We start from the raw sequence: 19,705 nt of genomic DNA on the forward strand, positions 1-19,705 counted from the left end.
GGAAAAAAGAGAGACGAGGAATCTTATCCTTAAAAATACATGTATATTTAAATTGAATAATTCTTTGTAATTGTCATGGGCTGCCCTGTGGGTTTGAGAACGGATTTTTCTCACCAAACTGGGCTGGCCGATGGTCCGGCCTACATTCTTTCGTTCCTCCGCGGGCTTTTCCAACTTCTACAGGGTGGGACCGGGCTCCAGTGACTTCTCAGATTCTTGACAGTGTGAGCTCGGGAGGGCCTGTTTGTGGTAATGGTGATAAAACAGCAATAGCCCCCCAGCTGGAAATTAGCCAGTGCTCTAGAATCACAGCTAGGAAACAGGGCCAGGATAATTTGGAGCGGGGAGAGAGGAGCAGCTTGGGCTCTCCAAAACACCCTTGGAAGTTTTGAAGCGTATTCGGTATGCTATTGGCAGCCAGTGCAGTGACCTAAGCAGTGACGTGGGAGGCCCATCAACAGCCTGGCTGCGGCATTCTGCACTAGCTGCAGCTTCCGGATTTGCGACAAGGGCAGCCCCACGTAGAGAGCGTTACAGTAGTCTAATCGCAAGGTGACCGTCGCATGAATCACTGTAGCCAGGTCGCCACGGTCGAGGAAGGGGACCAACTGCCGAATCAGCCGAAGATGATAAAAGGCTGACTTTGCAGTGGCTGCTACCTGGGCCTCCATTGTCTTGAAACTGTTGTCTGAGTTCTCCTAGAATATGGATAGGTGCAGTGTGCCCTAGATGGTGCAGGGTAGCCCCATGTTGTCAGACCTTGGAAGCTAAGCAGGGTTGACCTCAAATAGTACTTGGATGGGACACCACCAAGGAAGCCCAGGCCGCTACACAGAAGAAGAAGAAGAGATTGGATTTATATCCCGCCCTTCAGTACCCGAAGGAGTCTCAGAGCGGCTGACAAACTCCTTTCCCTGTGCCTCCAGCAGAATTCCCCTAGCTTCCTCCCCCCACTTGGTCTAAATGTTTTGGGCTAGTTCTCCTGAGTGGCTTGGTCCGTGACTACGTTGTACCATTTCAGAGTGGAAACAGGGGTTCACATGCAGTGTTCCCTCTAAGCTGAGTTCGTGTGAGCCAGCTCACAGTCTTTTAGCCTCTGGCTCACACGTCTTTTGTCTTCGCTCAGGAAGGGATGGCTCCAGAGCAAACTGATCGATGCAGCAGCCCAATCGCTCGCTCACAGCTTTAATGCCAGCAGCTCACAAAGTAGCATTTTTGCTCTCAGGACTCCACAGCTTAGAGGGAGCATTCGATAGGCTGCTCCTTGGTACAAAACGTTTCCTGTACATGGAGAAAAGGCCGTGGCTGGTCGGCTCAGGCTGAGTCGGCTGAAGCTAAATCCGGCGAAGACAGAGGTCCTGTGCCTGAGTCACGGCGGCACGGGGCTGGGGATCCCACTCCCGGCCTTTGATGGGGCGCTGATGGTGCCAGCGTCAGAGGTGAGGCGTCTGGGAGTGCTCCTGGATCCCTCCTTGACAATGGAGGCCCAGGTAGCAGCCACTGCAAAGTCAGCCTTTTATCATCTTCGGCTGATTCAGCAGTTGGTCCCCTTCCTCGACCATGGCCACCTGGCTACAGTGATTCATACGACGGTCACCTCGAGATTAGACTACTGTAACGCTCTCTACATGGGGCTGCCCTTGTCGCAAATCCAGAAGCTGCAGCTAGTGCAGAATGCCGCAGCCAGGCTGTTGATGGGCCTCCCACGTTGGGAGCACATCCGGCCTGTGCTTAGGTCACTGCAATGGCTGCCAATAGCATACCAAATACGCTTCGAGGTGCTGGTACTTACCTTTAAAGCCCTATATGGCCAGGGTCCAGCATACCTGAGGGACCGCCTTTCCCCATATATACCCCAGAGAGCACTATGGTTGGGGTCACAACATCGGTTAATTATCCCAGGCCCCAAAGATGCCAGGCTTGCCGCCACCAGTGCCAGGGCCTTTTCTGTGGTGGCTCCTTACTGGTGGAATGAGTTCCCGGAAGAGATCAGGGCCCTGCGGGACCTTTTGCAGTTCCGCAGGGCCTGCAAGACGGAGCTCTTCCACCAGGCTTTCTATCAGGAGCCCCCACCACGACCACCAACTATACTACTAGAACATCTAGTACAAGGGAACATCTAGTACTAGAACAAGGGAGCGGTGGCGCAGGCAGTACAACGCCTGCTATTAACATCTAGAGAGAACAGCCATAATGGCTGTTCGAATCCCCACCGCGGCCGGAGTGAGCTACCGGCCCCCAGTCCCAGCTCCCGCCAACCCAGCGGCTCGAAAGTAAATTACAAGTAGAGAAATGGGTACCTGCCTTAGTAGGCAGGGAGCACCCTTCCTCCTGGTTCTGTGCCAGGAAGGATTGTCGGCGGCAGCAAGTGAAGCGGCGGCGAGAGAAAGCGGTGGCGGAAAGAACATGGCAGCATCGGCTATCTGAGGAGGCGACGATCAAAGCAGATGGAGGCGGAGCCAGGCGACGCAGATGCGAGACGATGCGGCGCGGCTAGGAGCCCGATGGGACGTGCAGCCGCAAAAAGCCGCAGTCCGAAGCAGTGCGCGCCGAAGGAGGGAACACCGAGCAGCCTGCCTGTTAAATCGTCAGTCTCCCGGAGCCCAGTGTCCACGCCTGTAGCCGCCAGCAGAAAGAAGAAGGAAGACCGTCGCTGGGTGCTGTTAGGTAATCCCCCCCTGCAAAATTGTGGCCCTAGTTAGGGAAAACTACTGAGGTAGTTCAATGTAAACCGCCCTGAGACCCATTGGGGGTAATGGGCGGTATAGAAATCAAATGTAAAAATTAAAAAAAATAAAAATAAAATCTGTTGTACAGGACCGGCCCTAATGCGGAGTTAGGCCTATATCTACTTGGGAGACCGGAAGACCGCTGGATTGAGAACTCGGATGATATATCTTAGAGCACGCCATCTCATCTAAGGAATTATTAATACTGCAAGCAGTTTAAATGTTGTTACAAATGTTTTAAGCTGTTTTAAAACATTTTAAAAGTTTTATGTTGATTAGGTACATCGTACCAACTCCTCTAAGCCGCCCTGAGCTGGTTCACTGGGAGGGCGGAGGGTATAAATACGAATAATAAATAAATAAATAAATAGGTTGTCAGGGAGGGAGGGGGCTTATCCTGTCTCTGAAACTGCTGGTTTTTATATATTTGTTGGGAGGAGCATTTTATTCTGTGAGCTGCATCTCCCCCCCACCCCCTGCAATCTGTAGTCTGGACCCCCGGTTTTAACCCCCATTCTCCCGCAATGCTCTACTACACCTCTCTCTACCATCGCTCTTTTCTTTGCCCCAAAATTAAATAAAATTCAAGACGCGCACAAGCTAGGCGACTCTCTCAATTTGCACAGTTTTATGCAGAAAGAGCATTTTACTCAACGAACTAATTTGTATTAATGTTCAGCTGAGTTCAAAAGCCTCCAGTTAATACTGCTAAGCAGCAGCAAATTTTTCCTGGCCGCTTTTTTTTTTTTAATCCAACGGGTTTCTTTAATTAGTTTTCACTGGCAATAAAGTGCATGTACTGAAGAGAATTAAAAATGGTACTAATAAAGGGTGAAACGAAGCGACCGACGAACGAACAAACAAACAGCAGTTTGCCGCGTGCCGTCTGTGATTTAAACATTTCTAATTGCAATATGTTGACTTCTCACTATCAGGCTTATTGGTCTGTAGTTCCGTGGGTCTGTTTTGTCCCCTTTCTTGTGAATGGAGACAATAATACTTAACTTCCAACCAGGAGGGATTAAACCTGTGCCATTAATTTGTGTGAAAACCGTAGCTAGCACGGATGACCACCATGTGGGAAAAGCTTTGTAAAAGTCTGACGGAATCAGGTCTTCCCCAGGTGACTTCCCTGAAGCCAATGAGTTAATTATACCTTTGATCTCCCTTTCTGAGACTGGGGCCCATTCAGGGAGGTCTGGAGTACCTGAGATTGATCTCTGAGGCTGGGATGTCACTACAGGGCAAAATGGGGCACAAGACCCAAAAACCCTGCTAAAGTGCTGTACCCACGTTTTGGGGGAGATATGTGCCACTGCTTGCCGGGAGGAGCTATTTAAGCCACTGGATACAATATCCCAGAAGCGTGCTTCATCCTTCCTTAAGACAGCCAGTTCAAGTTCATGCCATAAAGATTTAGCATAGTCCCTTTTCTTAGTTTTAATTAAGTTTTTATAATAAGACCTAAGTTGCAAGAGGTGAGGCATCAAATGATCATAATTGTTCTGTCTTACCAGTCTCATTAGAGACGTTAGCTCTTTTTTAATCGCCTTACATTCCTGGTCGTACCAGCTGTTACTGCCATTAGATAAAGGGTTAATTGGCCTGCTATTAATAAAAAAAGGTTTAAGATAGTCGTTTATGGCTTGAAAAGTTTTAATAGTGTCCTTATCTGGCAAAGAAAGAACTGCCTTCATAGATTCCATCTCTGGGGTAGCAAGGATTTGAGCTAATTTAATATTTAGTTCCTCTGTCCACCTGAGTCTCCTATGTCCTGGAAGGATATCTTCAGCAAATTCTGGAACTGGTTTCAGAAAAATGTTATCATTGAGGTTAAGTATGAGTCTTAATGGGCAATGGTCGCTTATGGGGCTATCAACAACCTCGAACCTGTCTACATATTTCACTAAGGCAGATGGTATGGCAAAGTAATCGATTGTACTGGCCCGTAACGTTGACAGGAAAGTGAAGGAGCCACCAGATACATCCAAATAAGTACCATTTAGAACATGAAGATTAGCCCATGAGAGCAATTCCAAGAATTTAAGTCCATATTTGTTAACAACCTTGTCCTTAGAAGAGCGATCAAATAGAGACGCTTGAGCAGCAATTAGAGAGTTCGTACTAGCTCTTGTATCTAAGGCACCTGGTCCAATTCTAGCGTTGAAGTCACCACCAAGTATAAGATGTGAATTGGGAAACTGGGAGGTTAAGACATCTATGGAGGTTTCCAGGGAGTCCCATAGACTTCCGTTAGGCTTATACTTGAAGTTATTTGGCGGTACATACACATTAATACATATAAGATTACCAAAATTGAGACCTTTGATTAGTATGGTTTGAAAATTACTTGGACAACTATTTTCCAATACTTGTAGTTCAACATCCAGATCTACTGTTATGAAAATTGCCAAACCTCCAGAACCCCGGCCTTTTGAATGGATTTTAACTGCGGGGACCTGCATAGACCTGTAACCCTTAATAGAGAGCTGTTCTGGATCCTGACTCCAAGTTTCCTGAAGAAAAATTATATGATGACCTTGCAGGAAATCTAAAAAATCAGGGTCGTGAAGCTTATTTCGCCACCCCCCCAGATTCCAAGACAGAAACTTTAGTTGTCAAACTTCTTGTTCTATCTTATTTAAATTATCCTCAGGGTCTAAGAATATACAGCCATTTGCAGATAGCCCACCAGTAGCCCTTTGTCCACCTGTTGGCTTACAAGGAAGCCGTCCCTGACTATCTCTAGGATTTCCCTCCAGTTGTCTAGTTTCAGGGATTTCAACTACAGCATTTGGGTTAAATGCCACAGTATCAATTTCCATAGCAAAGGGCAGTCTTTGAGATGTCTCATTTTCTTCGGCTTTCCAATGTGCCAGGGCTAAATCCGCACGGGGGCCGGGAGGCGAAGAGTTGCTGGATTCCCTTGCTGAGGTCTGTAGAACTGGCACCTGATTGGAGACATACATAGGAAGTGCCATTTGATCCTCTCTCAATAATGATGAACCGAGCCTCTCTGAGAGAGAAGCAGTTTCCTTTTCCTGGGAACCCTGGCAATCTTTAGGCCGGATAAACTCCCACTCTTGTATATCTGCATCTAACAGTTCTTGGGCCAAAGATTTATTTTCCCTTTCAGCCTGAACCATGTTGCCAGAGTGAATACCAAACAGGACTCGTGAGTCCCAATCAAAGTCAGCCCTATTGTTCGGAACAGAGGGTAACGCTGAGGAGAGATTAAGGGTTGAAACCTCTGTGTGGGTTTTTCCTATCTTGTCGTCGTGGGGTGCTTCCAGTTCACTGCCCTGTCTCTCTGTGGTTGTATTAGATACCACAGTATCAATTTCTGTGGCAAAGGGCAGTCTTTGAGTTGTCTCATTTTCTTTAGCTTTCCAAAGTTCAGTTTTTAGCCAGTCCAATCTTGATATAATGTCTGTTTGTTCCTCTTCAGGCATTTTTGGAAAGGATTTGATTAAGTCCTCTTCTATTGAATTTTCCAAATTCCCACTAATTGTTCTGGGGATGAAATGGAGGAAAAGAGAGCCACAGATGTTGCCTTGAGTATCGTGAAGGAAGGGCACAGTAAGGATAGAGCGCTAAAGCAAATCTCTCTCTCTCTCTCTCTCAGCCAATTTGGTGTAGTAGGAGAGCAGACACTAATCTGAGAGAACTGGCTTTGATTCCCCACTCCTAAGCATGCAGCCAGCTGGGTGTCCTTGGGTCAGTCACAAGTTCTCTCAGAGCTGTTCTCTCGAGCAGTCATCTCAAGAGCTCTCTCAGCCCCACCTACCTCAACAGGTGTCTGTTGTGGGGAGGGGAAGGGAAAGGGGACTGTAAGCCGCTCTGAGGGGAAGTGCTGTCAAGTTGGCAGCTGACTTACGGTGCTGTGCCATCGCCTGCCTCTGCATAGCAACCCTCAGCGGTCTCCAATCCAAGTACTGCTGACCCTATTTAGCTTCCCTGATTCGGTGACACTGGGCTGGCCTGAGCCATCCAGATCCGGGCAAAATAGTAGTGGAAAGGGCTGTCAAGTCGCTGCTGACTTATGGTGGCCCCGTAGGGCTTTCGGGGCAGGAGTCTTAACAGAGGTGGTTTGCCCGTTGCCTTTCCTCTGCATAGCAACCATGGGCATCCTTGGTGGTCTCCCATCTAAGTACTGACCAGGGCCAAACCTGCTTAGCTTCTGAGATCTGACAAGGTCAAATCCAGGTCAGGGCAGACAAACGGAGGTGGTTTGGCCATTACCTGCCTCTGCGTAGCAACCTTGGACTTCCTCGGCGGGTTCCCATCCAAATATTAACAAGGGTTGACCCTGCTCAGCGTCTGAGATCTGACAAGACTTGGGCTAACCAGGCCAGGGTCCGGCATACCTGAGGGACTGCCTTGCCCCACATAGGCCCCAAAGAGCACTTCGGTCGGGGTCACAAAATCGTTTAGTGACCCCGGGCCCTAAAGAGGCCAGGCTTGCTGCCACAAGGGCCAGGTCGTTTTCGGTGGCGGCTCCTATCTGGTGGAGCGAGCTCCCGGAGGAGATCAGGGCCCTGCGGGACTTGTTACAGTTCCGCAGGGCTTGCAAGACGGAGCTCTTCCGCCAGGCTTTCGAATAGGAGCTGCCGCCGCCGCCACAGCACCAACAACGGGTACCTGCAAAGCAGTACCGCTGGGTTAGGCTGACTGGCCATTGATCACCTGGGCCATAGCATTCCCTCTTAGACTCAGTATGCTGTGCAATAGGGAGTGTGTACGTTTAGTCGCAATGGATCCTTAGGCATGCCCACTGTAGTCAACTGTTTTAAAATGTTTTATTCGTTTTTAGCGCACTGTGTGCCTTGATTGTGTTGACCATGGTGTTGTGTTACACCAGAGTACTGTGAGCCTCCCTGAGCCCGCGTGCGGGGAGGGCGGGATATAAATGTAATTAAATAAAATAAAAATAAATAAATAAATAAACCTGGGCCACCCAGGTCAGGGCAGACAAACGGAGGTGGTTTGGCCAGTACCTGCCTCTGCGTAGCAACTTTGGACTTCCTTGGCGGGCTCCCATCCAAATATTAACAAGGGTTGACCCTGCTCAGCTTCCGAGATCTGATGAGACTTGGGCTAGCCTGGGCCACCCAGGTCATAAGACGACTCATTGTCCTAACCCGTGGAGCAGAGACATGGAGACGGGAGATGTGGATGTTTTGGGGGCATGGTTCTGTCCTGTCCAAAGCGTGGTGGTGGTGGGGGGGAGAAGGCTTGCTCTCCATGCCCCCTCCCTTAATGGGGCCCCCTCAGCCCTAGGGGCCACAAGAAGAACGGGGATTAAACTACCGGCATTAAACTTGTGACTGAGGAATTTGCCTTCCGCATAAATTAGTTTGCTTTGGAGCCCTCCTTCCTGAGCTAAGACAAAAATGCATGAGCCGGAGGCTAAAAAACTGTGAGCTAGCTCACACTAACTCGGCTTAGAGGGAATACTGGTCTCCTCTGTTCTCGGTGTCTTCCTTCCTTGTGCTGGTCTACCTGGCCTAGGACTTCCTTCATTTTCCAGCTCAGTAGGCATAGCCATTGAGTCCAGAGTCGCCTTAAAGACCATTGAAGTCTTCCCTGGGTGCAGCTCTTGAGATGGATCGACTCGATCAAGGAATCCGTGGCTCTCAGGTTGCACGGCTGAGGCAAGGCTGTTAACTCGGACCTCTTGGAGGTCATTCATTCACAGGTTGCCTTAAGTCAGAAGCGACTTGACGGTGCTTAGCACGCACACCCAAGCTTTTGAGAGTCAACGCTGCCTTCTCCTGAGCTTTGGCCCTTATTGGTTACTTCTTTTAATAACAACAACAACAACAACAATCTTTCAATTTATTGATCGCTCAATCCTTGCAGAGTTGCCAGCTCTGAGCGATTTACAGTTACTCATGTGTTGACACGGGACTAACAATGATGGGGGTAAGGGAGGACAACATATATCATTTTTAATCACACACACGTCGCAGTCGACAGGGAGTTTGGTCAGCTGTAAGCATCAGACGTGTTCCGGCAGCATTCTTTAGTCGGCATCGCTTGATGTCGTCAGCATTTTTCTCAGTCGCAGCGCACTGCTGCCACCGTCTGGCCTGAATGGCCCATTGCAGGCTTTTCTTTGATGCTGCGTAGATCTCTCTCTCTTGGCTTTTGATCTTACGTGCGGACCTTCCGTTTGTCGGCTAACACTTCCCACCGGGGGGGTTAAGTGTGCCCACCCTCTCTAAGGGGTGGTACCCATTTTATCTACTCGCCGAAGCTTTCGAACCGCTGGGTGGCCGGCGAGCTGGGGACACGGCAGGTAGCTCACACCAGTGCGGGGCTCGAACTGACAGCAGTCCTGTTCAGCTCAGATGTTTAACCAGAGGATAAATCCCCTGTGCCACCATTTGTCTGTGTGTGCCTGTGCCTGGAAGTCATGGTGACCTCTGGTGACTCCTACTGGGGCACGGAGGACGTTCGAAGAAGCGGCTTGATAGCCTGCCTCTGGCCTCCCGGCCCTGATATTCTCTGGAGGTCTCCCGTCCAGTGTTCCCTCTAAGCTGAGTCAGTGTGAGCTAGCTCACAGTTTTTTAGCCTCCGGCTCACAGATTTTTTTGTCTTTGCTCAGGAAGGACGGCTCCAGAGCAGTCTCATTTAATGCAGCAGCCAAATCACATCGCTCCCAACCAATGTTCCCTCTAAGCTGTGGGGTCTTGTGAGCAGAAATTCTTACTTTATGAGCTAATGGCATTAAGGTTGTGAGTGAGCGATTTGGCTACTGCATCAATCAGTTTGCTCTGGAGCCACCCTTCCTGTGCTGAGACAAAAATGTGTGAGCCGGAGGCTCAAAAACTGTGAGCTAGCTCACGCTAACTCAGCTTAGAGGGAACACTGCCCAACTTTCATGCCAGTAGCTCGCAAAGTAGCATTTTTGCTCACAGTACTCCACAGCTTAGCGGGAGCATTGCTCACAGGGTGTCTGTTGTGGGGAGGGGAAGGGAAAGGAGATGGTAAACTGCTCTGAGACGCCTCTGGGTAGCGAAGGGCGGGGTAAAAATCCAATCCCTTCTTCTTCTTCTAAGTTGAGGGGGCCAGGCCCCAAGGGGCCCCAGTGTTGCTACAGGCCTGAAGGTGTCACACACTACATGTTCCTTTTAACTAGAGATGCCGGGGATGGAACCTGGGACTCCCCTGCATGCCAAGCAGATGCTCTACCACCGAGCCACGCCCTCTGCCCTGAAGTTACTAGGCTATTTACAAGGAATGGACTTTCCTGTGATTCAGCCAGGCACTGGGTCGTTGAGCACCAGTTATCTTTTGCTTTTAAATGGTAAGATTCTTTTTGCTTGTTTAAGCCTCTGCCTCCCACACTTGCTCCCCAAAAGCGGACTCTGAAGGCACTCGTCGCTACCATAGCAACTTGCCTCGCTGGTATACAAAGCTGGAACAAGAAGCCCCCCAAGCTCTTATTAACCACCTAATATAAGACTCGTTCCATCCAAAGTAGGTAATACAATCCCCTCTGGGATCTCCGGCTTCCCAACCGGCGCCGCCTCTCTCTCATCCCGAGTACGCATACTTCCTTGGCAGATTTAAAGTAGACCCGCTCCTGCTATGTCGTCTGGGTCAGAGCAGGCAAAGCTTTTCAGCCCGAGGGCCACATCTGACAACAGTGGAAACAGGAAAAGTTGCCATCCAACTTGAAGCCTTCAAAAGCGGGTGGAGACCCTGATGTCTTCATGGCACCGGGCCCTTGAGTTCTGGAACAGTTTTTCAGCTGCATTGGCCTGCTAGGCCCTGCTCAGACATGAAGCTTTATTTATTTATTTATTTATTTGTGGCATTTATACCCTATCTTTCTCCCCAATGGGAACCCAAAGCTGCATCCATCATTCTCCTCTCCTCCATTTTGTCCACATAAGAACAGCAGAAGAGCCCTGCAGGGTCAGGCCAGGGGTCCATCCAGTCCAGCCTCCTGTCTCACACAGTGGCCAACCATAAGAACCTAGAAGAGCCCTGCTGGGTCAGACCAGGGGTCCATCTAGTCCAGCATCCTGTCTCACACAGTGGCCAACCATAAGAACCTAAGAAGAGCCCTGTTGGGTCAGACCCGTGGTCCATCTAGTCCAGCATCCTGTCTCACACAGTGGCCAACCATAAGAACCTAAGAAGAGCCCTGTTGGGTCAGACCAGTGGTCCATCTAGTCCAACATCCTGTCTCACACAGTGGCCAACCATAAGAACCTAAGAAGAGCCCTGCTGGGTCAGACCAGGGGTCCATCCAGTCCAGCATCCTGTCTCACACAGTGGCCAACCATAAGAACCGAATAAGAGCCCTGCTGGGTCAGACCCGTGGTCCATCTAGTCTAGCATCCTGTCTCACACAGTGGCCAACCATAAGAACCGAATAAGAGCCCTGCTGGGTCAGACCCGTGGTCCATCTAGTCTAGCATCCTGTCTCACACAGTGGCCAACCATAAGAACCGAATAAGAGCCCTGCTGGGTCAGACCCGTGGTCCATCTAGTCTAGCATCCTGTCTCACACAGTGGCCAACCATAAGAACCGAATAAGAGCCCTGCTGGGTCAGACCAGGGGTCCATCCAGTCCAGCCTCCTGTCTCACACAGTGGCCAAACATAAGAACCTAATAAGAGCCCTGCTGGGTCAGACCAGGGGTCCATCCAGTCCAGCATCCTGTCTCACACAGTGACCAACCATAAGAACCTAAGAAGAGCCCTGTTAGGTCAGACCCGTGGTCCATCTAGTCTAGCATCCTGTCTCACACAGTGGCCAACCAGTTCCTCTGGAGGGCCAAAAACAGGGCATAGAGGCAGAGGCCTTCATGAGAACATCAGAAGAGCCCTGCTGGATCAGACCAGTGGTCCATCTAGTCCAGCATCCTGTCTCACACAATGGCCAACCAGTTCCTCCGGAGGGCCAACAACAGGGCAGAGAGACCGAGGCCTTCATAAGAGCATCAGAAGAGCCCTGCAGTATCAGACCAGTGGCCCATCCAGTCCAGCATCCAGTCTCACACAGTGGCCAACTAGTTCCTCTGGAGGGTCAACAACAGGGTAGAGAGTTTGCTTACCCCTGGAGGTATGGCAACAAACACACGGGAAACGCAGCAAGGTTGAGTAAACGTGGAAAAACGCCGTGTTAAAACAAAACACACAGTTCTGATATGCTACTATGCCTTCATATATCCGTTTAAATCATATACTCAAGTATACAATAAAGACCCTAGTGTATCTTAATAATTATAGTACATTGATAACAAAAACCTAAAGGACAATATATATCCTGTAGAAGAATTCCACAGCTGCAGAGACGAATATGCAGACAGGATTCAATGCCGTAGACTGTCTTGCTTTCTGATGAAAGATGCAGCAGTCGTCAATGCCAGTATCGTAGGCTGTTTTTGCTTCCCGAAAAGAGACACTGTAAGCATCAAAACAACATGCCTCCCAGGCAAAAGATGCGTGTTTCGGGAAATTCTTCTTCAGGCAAATTATTTTTCCTGGAAAAGAATACAAATACAATATAACACAATATACTTTACATAGAAAAGAGGAAAGAAAGCGCTAGCTTGCTGCACTCACCCAAAGCTCACAACGCCACAGTGCACAAGTCAAACAACTCTGTAGAAGGCTTCTCCGGTTCCCCATAGGAACCGTCCAGAAAGACCACTCTAGTAAAATACAGCTGCACTGATGATTCCAAGAGAATTAAAGGAACCTTAACCCTAACCCTATGAGCTGCGGTGGCTCAAGTGGTTAAGACGCTGAGCTGTAGGCTGTGGAAGGTCGGTAGTTCAGCAGTTCGAGACCTGAGTGTGCCGCATGACGGAGTGAGCTCCCGTCTCTAGTTCCAGCTCCTGCCAACCTAGCAGTTGGAAAGCAAGAAATTGCAAGTAGATAAATAGGTACCACTTCAGTGGGAAGGTAACAGTGTTCCGTGCGCCTTGGTGTTTAGTCATGCCGGCCACATGACCACGGAAATGTCTTCGGACAGTGCTGGCTCTTTGACTTTGAAACGGAGATGAGCACCGCAACCCTAGAGTCTGATTCGACTGGCTTTTGAGCAAGGGAACCTTTCCCTTTAACCCTATGACTATAACTAGCTAATTGCTTGAATTCTGAACCAGATTGTAAAATTACACAATTTCAAAAAGAATACAGTATCACAATCTTAACAGTTCCAGCGCTTTGAGTAACATTACAGAATTCAAGGGGAAATCCCAACATTACATACATGACCAAAAGCTCAATAATAAAGATGCTACTTGTGGAAAGCAAACACCAAGAATGAAAAAATGAACCAGAATCCAGACTACAATACCCACAAATATACCATTTATAAAAATGAACTGAGGTCTAAGGATACATTTAAACCATGAGGAGATACTGTGTTAAATGTATGTATTAAAAAGCCTCTTTTTGAAGCAGTAGTCTATGTACATCATGAATATCATATGTCTTGTTACTAACCACCCTGTAGATTGCCAAACATTGTAGATCATTAAATTCATGCTTTTGATCCAAATAGTGACTCAGAATGCGAGCATATTCGTCTCTGCAGCTGTGGACTTTCCAACAAGATATATGTTGTTTTTTACGTTTTTGTTATCAATGTGCTATAATTATTAAGATACATTAGGGCAGGGGTGTCAAACATGCGGCCCGGTGCCCGGATCAGGCCCCCAGAGGGCTCCTATCAGGCCCGCAGTGGAACTGGCTGTCTTCTGCTTCTTCTTCCGGTTCTGCTGCTGCTGCATCATCGTAGGTTTGCAGCTTACAGATACACACCTGAACAGCATACTCAAGACTACAACGGCACAGACATTTTGATGCGATAATTCAGAGCAAGAGGTGTCAGTTATCAGACACTGTTAACTAAACAAAATACTACAAGAGTGCTAATGTTTTAAGCATGTTTTTATTTTAAGTAAAAATTAAACCCCTTTGTGTTTGCGTCCTTTATAAAGTTTATATCTCCGCTACCTGGCATTATTTTTTATGACATGCATGGCCCGGCCCAACAAGGTCTCATTTATGTCAGATCTGGCCCTTGTAACAAATGAGTTCGACACCCCTGGCCTAGACCATGCATCACACATGAAGGTGCCTTATACTGAATCAGAACCTCAGTCCACTAAGGTCAGTATTATCTACACAGATGGACAGCGGCTCTCCATGGTCTCATAAGAGCGTAAGGGAAGCCATGTTGGATCAGGCCAATGGCCCATCTAGTCCAACACTCTGGGTCACACAGTGGCCAAAAATATTAGGTGCCATCAGGAGGTCCACCGGCGAGGCCAGAATTCCAGAAGCCCTCCCACGGTTGCCCCCCCAAGCACCAAGAATATAGAGCACTACTGCCCCAGACATAAGAGAAGCCATGTTGGATCAGGCCAGTGGCCCATCCAGTCCAACATTCTGTGTCACACAGTGGTCAAAACCCAGGTGCCCTCAGGAGGTCCTCCAGTGGGACCAGAACTCCAGAAGCCCTCCCACTGTGGCCCCCCAAGCACCAAGAAGACAGAGCATCACTTGCCCCAGACTGAGCGTTCCACGAACAGCCACTGATGGACCTCTGCTCCATATGCTTATCCAGCCCTCTCTTAAAGCGGTCTATTTCTGTAGCCGCCATCTGCAGCAGTGAATTCCACATGTTCATTACTCTTTGGGTGAAGAAGGACTTCCTTTGAATAAGAACATAAGAGAAGACAGAGGTCTTTCACATCACCTACGACCTTTTAACAGGAGATGCCGGGGATCGAACCCGGGACCTTCTGCACACCCAGCAGAGGCTCTTCAAAGTGGGCGTAAATTGTAATTGTGTGGATTTGATTTCTAAATGAGCTGTAACCTCTGTCCTTAGGGTGCATTTAGGAATGAAAAGGTGGGCTAGAAATGATTCAAATTAATTAATACAGCAGCTCCCAACGGGCATGGTTATATTTGCAGAATACCGACAGTCTTGTGGTTGTTACTATTTGGTGCTTTGTGTCTCACCGCTAAGAGGAATGTGCTAACGTTTGTCGAGCAGAGCGGGTGGATAAAACCCAATAACCGTATCTGTGGAAAATACTTGTGCATTTGAGGGAAACAGATAAGCGGCGGATTTGTACGCGTTATCTTGGTGGAGCAGATGGAAGATCGTGCGTGTTTTCTCAGCGCGGAAGCACACACCTATGGGCTAGAATTTTAATTTTAAAAAGATAGTCTGCATTGTAGTCTGCATTCTTCGTTATCAGCAGTCTCCCCCCCCCCCCCCGAGATAAACACTTTAAAGCCAGGGCGGCGCATGCGCACCATCCAAGCATGAGCAGGTGACTCAGCTACATATTTGCATGTCAGGAAAGAGCTGTTCTTCTTCACAGCGTTGCTGGCTTGCCTTAGAATTTGGCCGCCGTGCCCTTTTCTCTGTGGAAAGTCATCTTTTATTAGGGTTCCTGACCAGCTGCAGATTGTGCTGGGGTTAGCAAGATATCGATTAGTTGTCAGACAAGCTGAGTTTTACGAATGCTGGAATGGCCTTCGAACTCCCGTTTCTGGCCCTTGGAAAAGCAAACCATTGTGACGGGACAGTAGGGAGGGGAGAATTATGTCCCTCGTTGCCCATAAAAGTGGGCTGACACCCCTGGTTTAGTCATGCCATGCTGGGCCGTGAAACGGGCACAGTCAGAGAGGGAAGTCCTTTTCTCCCTTTCTCACAATACAAGAACTTGTGGGCACTCCATGAAATTGGGTTAGAACAGATAAAAGGAAGTCCTTCTTCACCTAGAGTGATTAACACATGGAATTCATTGCCACAGGAGGTGGCAGTGGCTACAAGCATGGATAGCTTCGAGAGGGAATTAGATAAGCATACGGAGCAGAACTCCACCAGTGGCTATTAGCCACAAGGTCTAGATAGGAACTCTCAGTCTGGGGCAAGTGGTGCTCTGTCTTCTTGGTGCTTGGGGGGGGGCAACAGTGGGAGGGCTTCCTGGCCCCACTGCTGGACCTCCTGATGGCACCTGGTATTTTTGGCCACTGTGTGACAGAGTGTTGGACTAGATGGGCCACTGGCCTGATCCAACATTGGCTTCTCTTATGTTCTTATGGAATGTGTGATGCTCTGTATTCTTGGTGCTTGGGGGGGGGGCAGCAGTGGGAGGGCTTCTAGTGTCCTGGCCCCACTGCTGGACCTCCTGATGGCACCTGGTATTTTTGGCCACTGTGTGACAGTGTGTTGGACTGGATGGGCCATTGGCCCGATCCAACAGTGGCTTCTCTTATGTTCTTAACGTGGTCATAGTGACCATATCACTCCCATCTTGAGAGCCAGTTTGGTGTAGTGGTTAAGAGCGGTGGACTCTAATCTGGGAGGACTGGGTTTGATTCCCCACTTCTCCACTTGCAGCTGCCGGATGACCTTGGGCAAGCCATAGTTCTGTCGGAGCTGTTCTCTCAAGGACAGTTCTGGAAAGAGCTCTCTCAGCCGCACCCACCTCACAGGGTGTCCGTTGTGGGGAGGGGAAGGGAAGGAGAATAGTAAGCTGCTCTGAGATTCCGAGTGGAGGGCGGAGTATAAATCCAATCTCCTCTTCTTGGCCGATCTATACTGGCTCCCAGTTTATTTCCACATGCAAGTTAAGGTGCTGGTCTTGACCTTCAAAACTCTATACCCAGGAGTCATTTGGTAGAAAAAGAGGTGCAGGAGCTCATTAGCATAACTCATTAGCATAACTCATTTGCATATGCCACACCCCCTGACATCACCGGAAGTGTGTCAGAAGGCAACACCCACTGCTCAGGCTCCACTGGACGGTTTTGGATAGCTAGCTATTTGGGGGGGGGACGTGCAGATCTGTCCCTCACAGAGGGGGGGAGAGCTTGTACCTGAATAAAACTTGGTCTTAAAGGTACCACTGGACTGTTTTGGACCAGGGGGTAGAGGGGGGCTCTGCAACTTACCTGGCTGCTTCTTGCTGACTGAGGGCTGCTGGGAGCAGGGGGCGGGGCTTGTTGCATGTGCCCGCCCTCTGGGCTCTTTACTGCTGGACCTCCTGATGGCACCTGGGCTTTGGCCATCTTTTGACAGAGTTTTGGACTGGATGGGCCATTGACCTGATCCAACGTTGGCTTCTCTCATGTTCTTACGAATGAGTCTAGAGAGAATCTTCCCGGTGAGTGGCAATGCTCCCTCCAAGCTCTGGAGTCTCATGAGCAAAAATCCTACTTTGTGAACTACTGGCATTAAAGTTGTGAGCAAGCGATATGGCTACTGCATACATTAGTTTGCTCTGGAGCCATTCCTTCCTGAGCTAAGACAAAAATGTGTGAGCCGGAGGCTAAAAAACGGTGCGCTAGCTCACACTCACTCAGCTTAGAGGGAACGCTGGTGAGCGGCATGCGTGTCTCCCCGGTTAGGCCTAACTAATGTATGCCTCTGATTTCTCTCCCCAGCGTTTTTTAGGTGCCAAAGACACAGTCGGACGCCGCGTGGGGCGAGACGAGCTGAGGGAGGATCCCGGCCTGCCGGGGGAAATGGACTGGCTGTGACGGGGCCTGCCTGCCGCGCCTGGAGGGGGGTGGGGGGCTGCCGATGATGAAGAGTTCCTGCAGAGCCGGCCTCCACAGGGAACTGCTGAACTCCACGTCCTCCGCCTTCCAACAGGTCAAACGGTACGTGAGACTCACAGTGCGGGGCGCTGCGGCTCAGTGCCAGTACCCCCAGTTAAAGGGTCTTGGGCAGGGGGTCTCCAACGCGGTGCCCGCAGGTGCTGTGGCACCTCCTGACCCTTTTTCTGGCGCCCGGCAAGTGTTCCCAGAAAGTGGGCGGGGCCCGGTAAGGCTTTCCCCAGCAGGGCTTCTGATTGGCCGTGCAGGTTTTTTAAAAAATGTCTCTTTGGCAGCAGCTGCCAGCACAAGACCAGGATCTATACTACGTGAATGAAGGAAAGACGCAGCAGCCATTTTGTGGCTGGCCCTACCTCCTGCGGCAGCTGTAGCAAACACCATGCTGTGTCAGAATGCCAAATGTGCCTGCGGACCCAGAAAGGTTGGGGACCCCTGGTCTTGGGGAACAGCTGCTGGGAAACAGCTATAGTGGCGTCGTGGTTAGGAGCGCGGACTCTGATCTGGGGGAACCGGGTTTGATTCCCCACTCCTCCACATGCAGCTGCTGGTGTGACCTTGGGCCAGTCACAAGTTCTCTCAGAGATGTTCTCTCAAGGGCTGTTTCTGTCAGAGCTCTCTCAGCCCCACCTACCTCACAGGGTGTCTGTTGTGGGGTAGGGAAGGGAAAGGAGTTTGTAAGCCGCTCTGAGACACCTTTGGGTAGTGAAGGGCGGGGTATAAATCCAATCTCTTCTTCTTCTTTTACCTCACAGGGGTGTCTGTTGTGGGGAGGGGAAGGGAAAGGAGTTTGTAAGCCACTCTGAGACTCCTTCGGGTAGTGAAGTGCGGGTATAAATCCAATCTCTTCTTTTGAGAGGGCGGGGTATAAATACAATCTCTTCTCTTCTTCTTCTATCTTTCCAAGCGCCGACCCTGCTTAGCTTTGGAGATCAGTCCACACCATGCCTCCTTCCCCCCTAGTTCGTTGCTTAATATCCTCCAAGGACAAGAGTTGGCATCAATGTGGTTCTGAGATAGGAATTCAAGGCTGCCTTATACCGAGTCTGCACCTAGTGGCCCACCTAGACCATTCCATGTTTAATCGTTTTATATTTTTAAAGTTTGTCTCTTCTCTTTTGTATTGTTTTTATTGGGGGTATTAGCGGTCCCGTGTCCCATTCAGGGGAGAGGTATATAAATTTGATAAATAAAAATAAATAACTAGGTTTCCATGTTCATAGATGTCCTTGAGGCAGACAAGTAAGGAGGCTTCTTCACCCAAAGAGTGATTAACACTTGGAATTCACTGCCACAGGAAGTGGCGGTGGCTGCAAGCATGGACGGCTTCGAAAGGGAATTAGATAAGCATATGGAGCAGAGGTCCATCAGTGGCTATTAGCCACAAGGTATAGATAGGGTCTCTGGGGCAAAGGATGCTCTGTTCTTCTTGGTGCTTGGGGGGGGGGTCAACAGTGGGAGGGCTTCTAATGTCCTGGCCCCACTGGTGGACCTCCTTATGACACCTGGTAATTTTGGCCACTGTGTGACACAGAGTGTTGGACTGGATGGGCCTTTGGCCTGATCCAACATTGGCGTCTCTTATGTTCTTATGAGGCTGGGTTGCATCCAGCCTCTCGCTCAGCAACAGCGGCACGATCCTCGGGCGCAAGGAGCTTTCCTCTGATTCAGCTCTTGCCCCAAAGGAGGTCTCCTTGCAGCGGACTAATGTGTGTGTTTATGTGTGCGCGCGCACGCAATGTGAGGGTTGTTTTTTTAAATAAACTTTATTATCAATACACAGATACGATAACATATAAAACAATATATGCAACCATTACATTAATAACAGCAATAGTAAGAACAATGAGAAACGTTTGAATAAAAAGAATACAACACGAGAGGAATCAGGAACTGTAAATAGCATCAATAACACTCGTAACAAACCATTGTGATTGTGTCCGAGATTGAAGCGTGAGCATCTCTGGTAGATAAATATGCCAAGAAGGGAAACCAAATTGAAGTAAAATTGGAATCCTCAGAGCCTGCCGTTCTAGAAAAGATAGCATCGGGAAGTTTTTATCCATAAGGCAAAATTTGCATACCTTCTTTAATCGTACGGAGATGGAGATGCAATGTGAGTTAACGTGTCCCTCTCTTGTTTCCTTTCCTAGAATATCTGGCATGCACTTAAAGCCATATCTCAAGCTCCAGAAGAAAGAGCGGCCTCTCGAAATCAGCCCGGACCCCCCGCGAACCCCACCCATGAGCCAAGAGCGGCTGGTGAGCGAGGAAAAGCACAGCAGCCCCCAGGCTGGCCTCGTAGCCAGCCCCCCTCTCCGCAAGCCCCTGGGGAACCTCTCCGCCCACTCCCTCTGCGGCAGGCAT

The 19,705-nt window shown here is 49.4% G+C and overlaps 1 protein-coding gene across 1 annotated transcript in view; it reads left to right on the forward strand.

The window, feature by feature from the left end:
* Positions 1 to 19,705, forward strand: part of FBXO34 (F-box protein 34) — a 60,083-nt gene that overhangs the window by 38,110 nt on the left and 2,268 nt on the right. Inside the window, 2 exon segments of the mRNA XM_015412094.1 lie at positions 17,168 to 17,386; positions 19,492 to 19,705. Of these exon segments, the coding sequence (XP_015267580.1) occupies positions 17,307 to 17,386; positions 19,492 to 19,705 (294 nt within the window). The 5' untranslated portion in view covers positions 17,168 to 17,306.

Source organism: Gekko japonicus, unplaced genomic scaffold, assembly GCF_001447785.1.
Source record: "Gekko japonicus isolate JY-2015 unplaced genomic scaffold, Gekko_japonicus_V1.1 scaffold1515, whole genome shotgun sequence".
Taxonomy (NCBI): Eukaryota; Metazoa; Chordata; class Lepidosauria; order Squamata; family Gekkonidae; genus Gekko; species Gekko japonicus.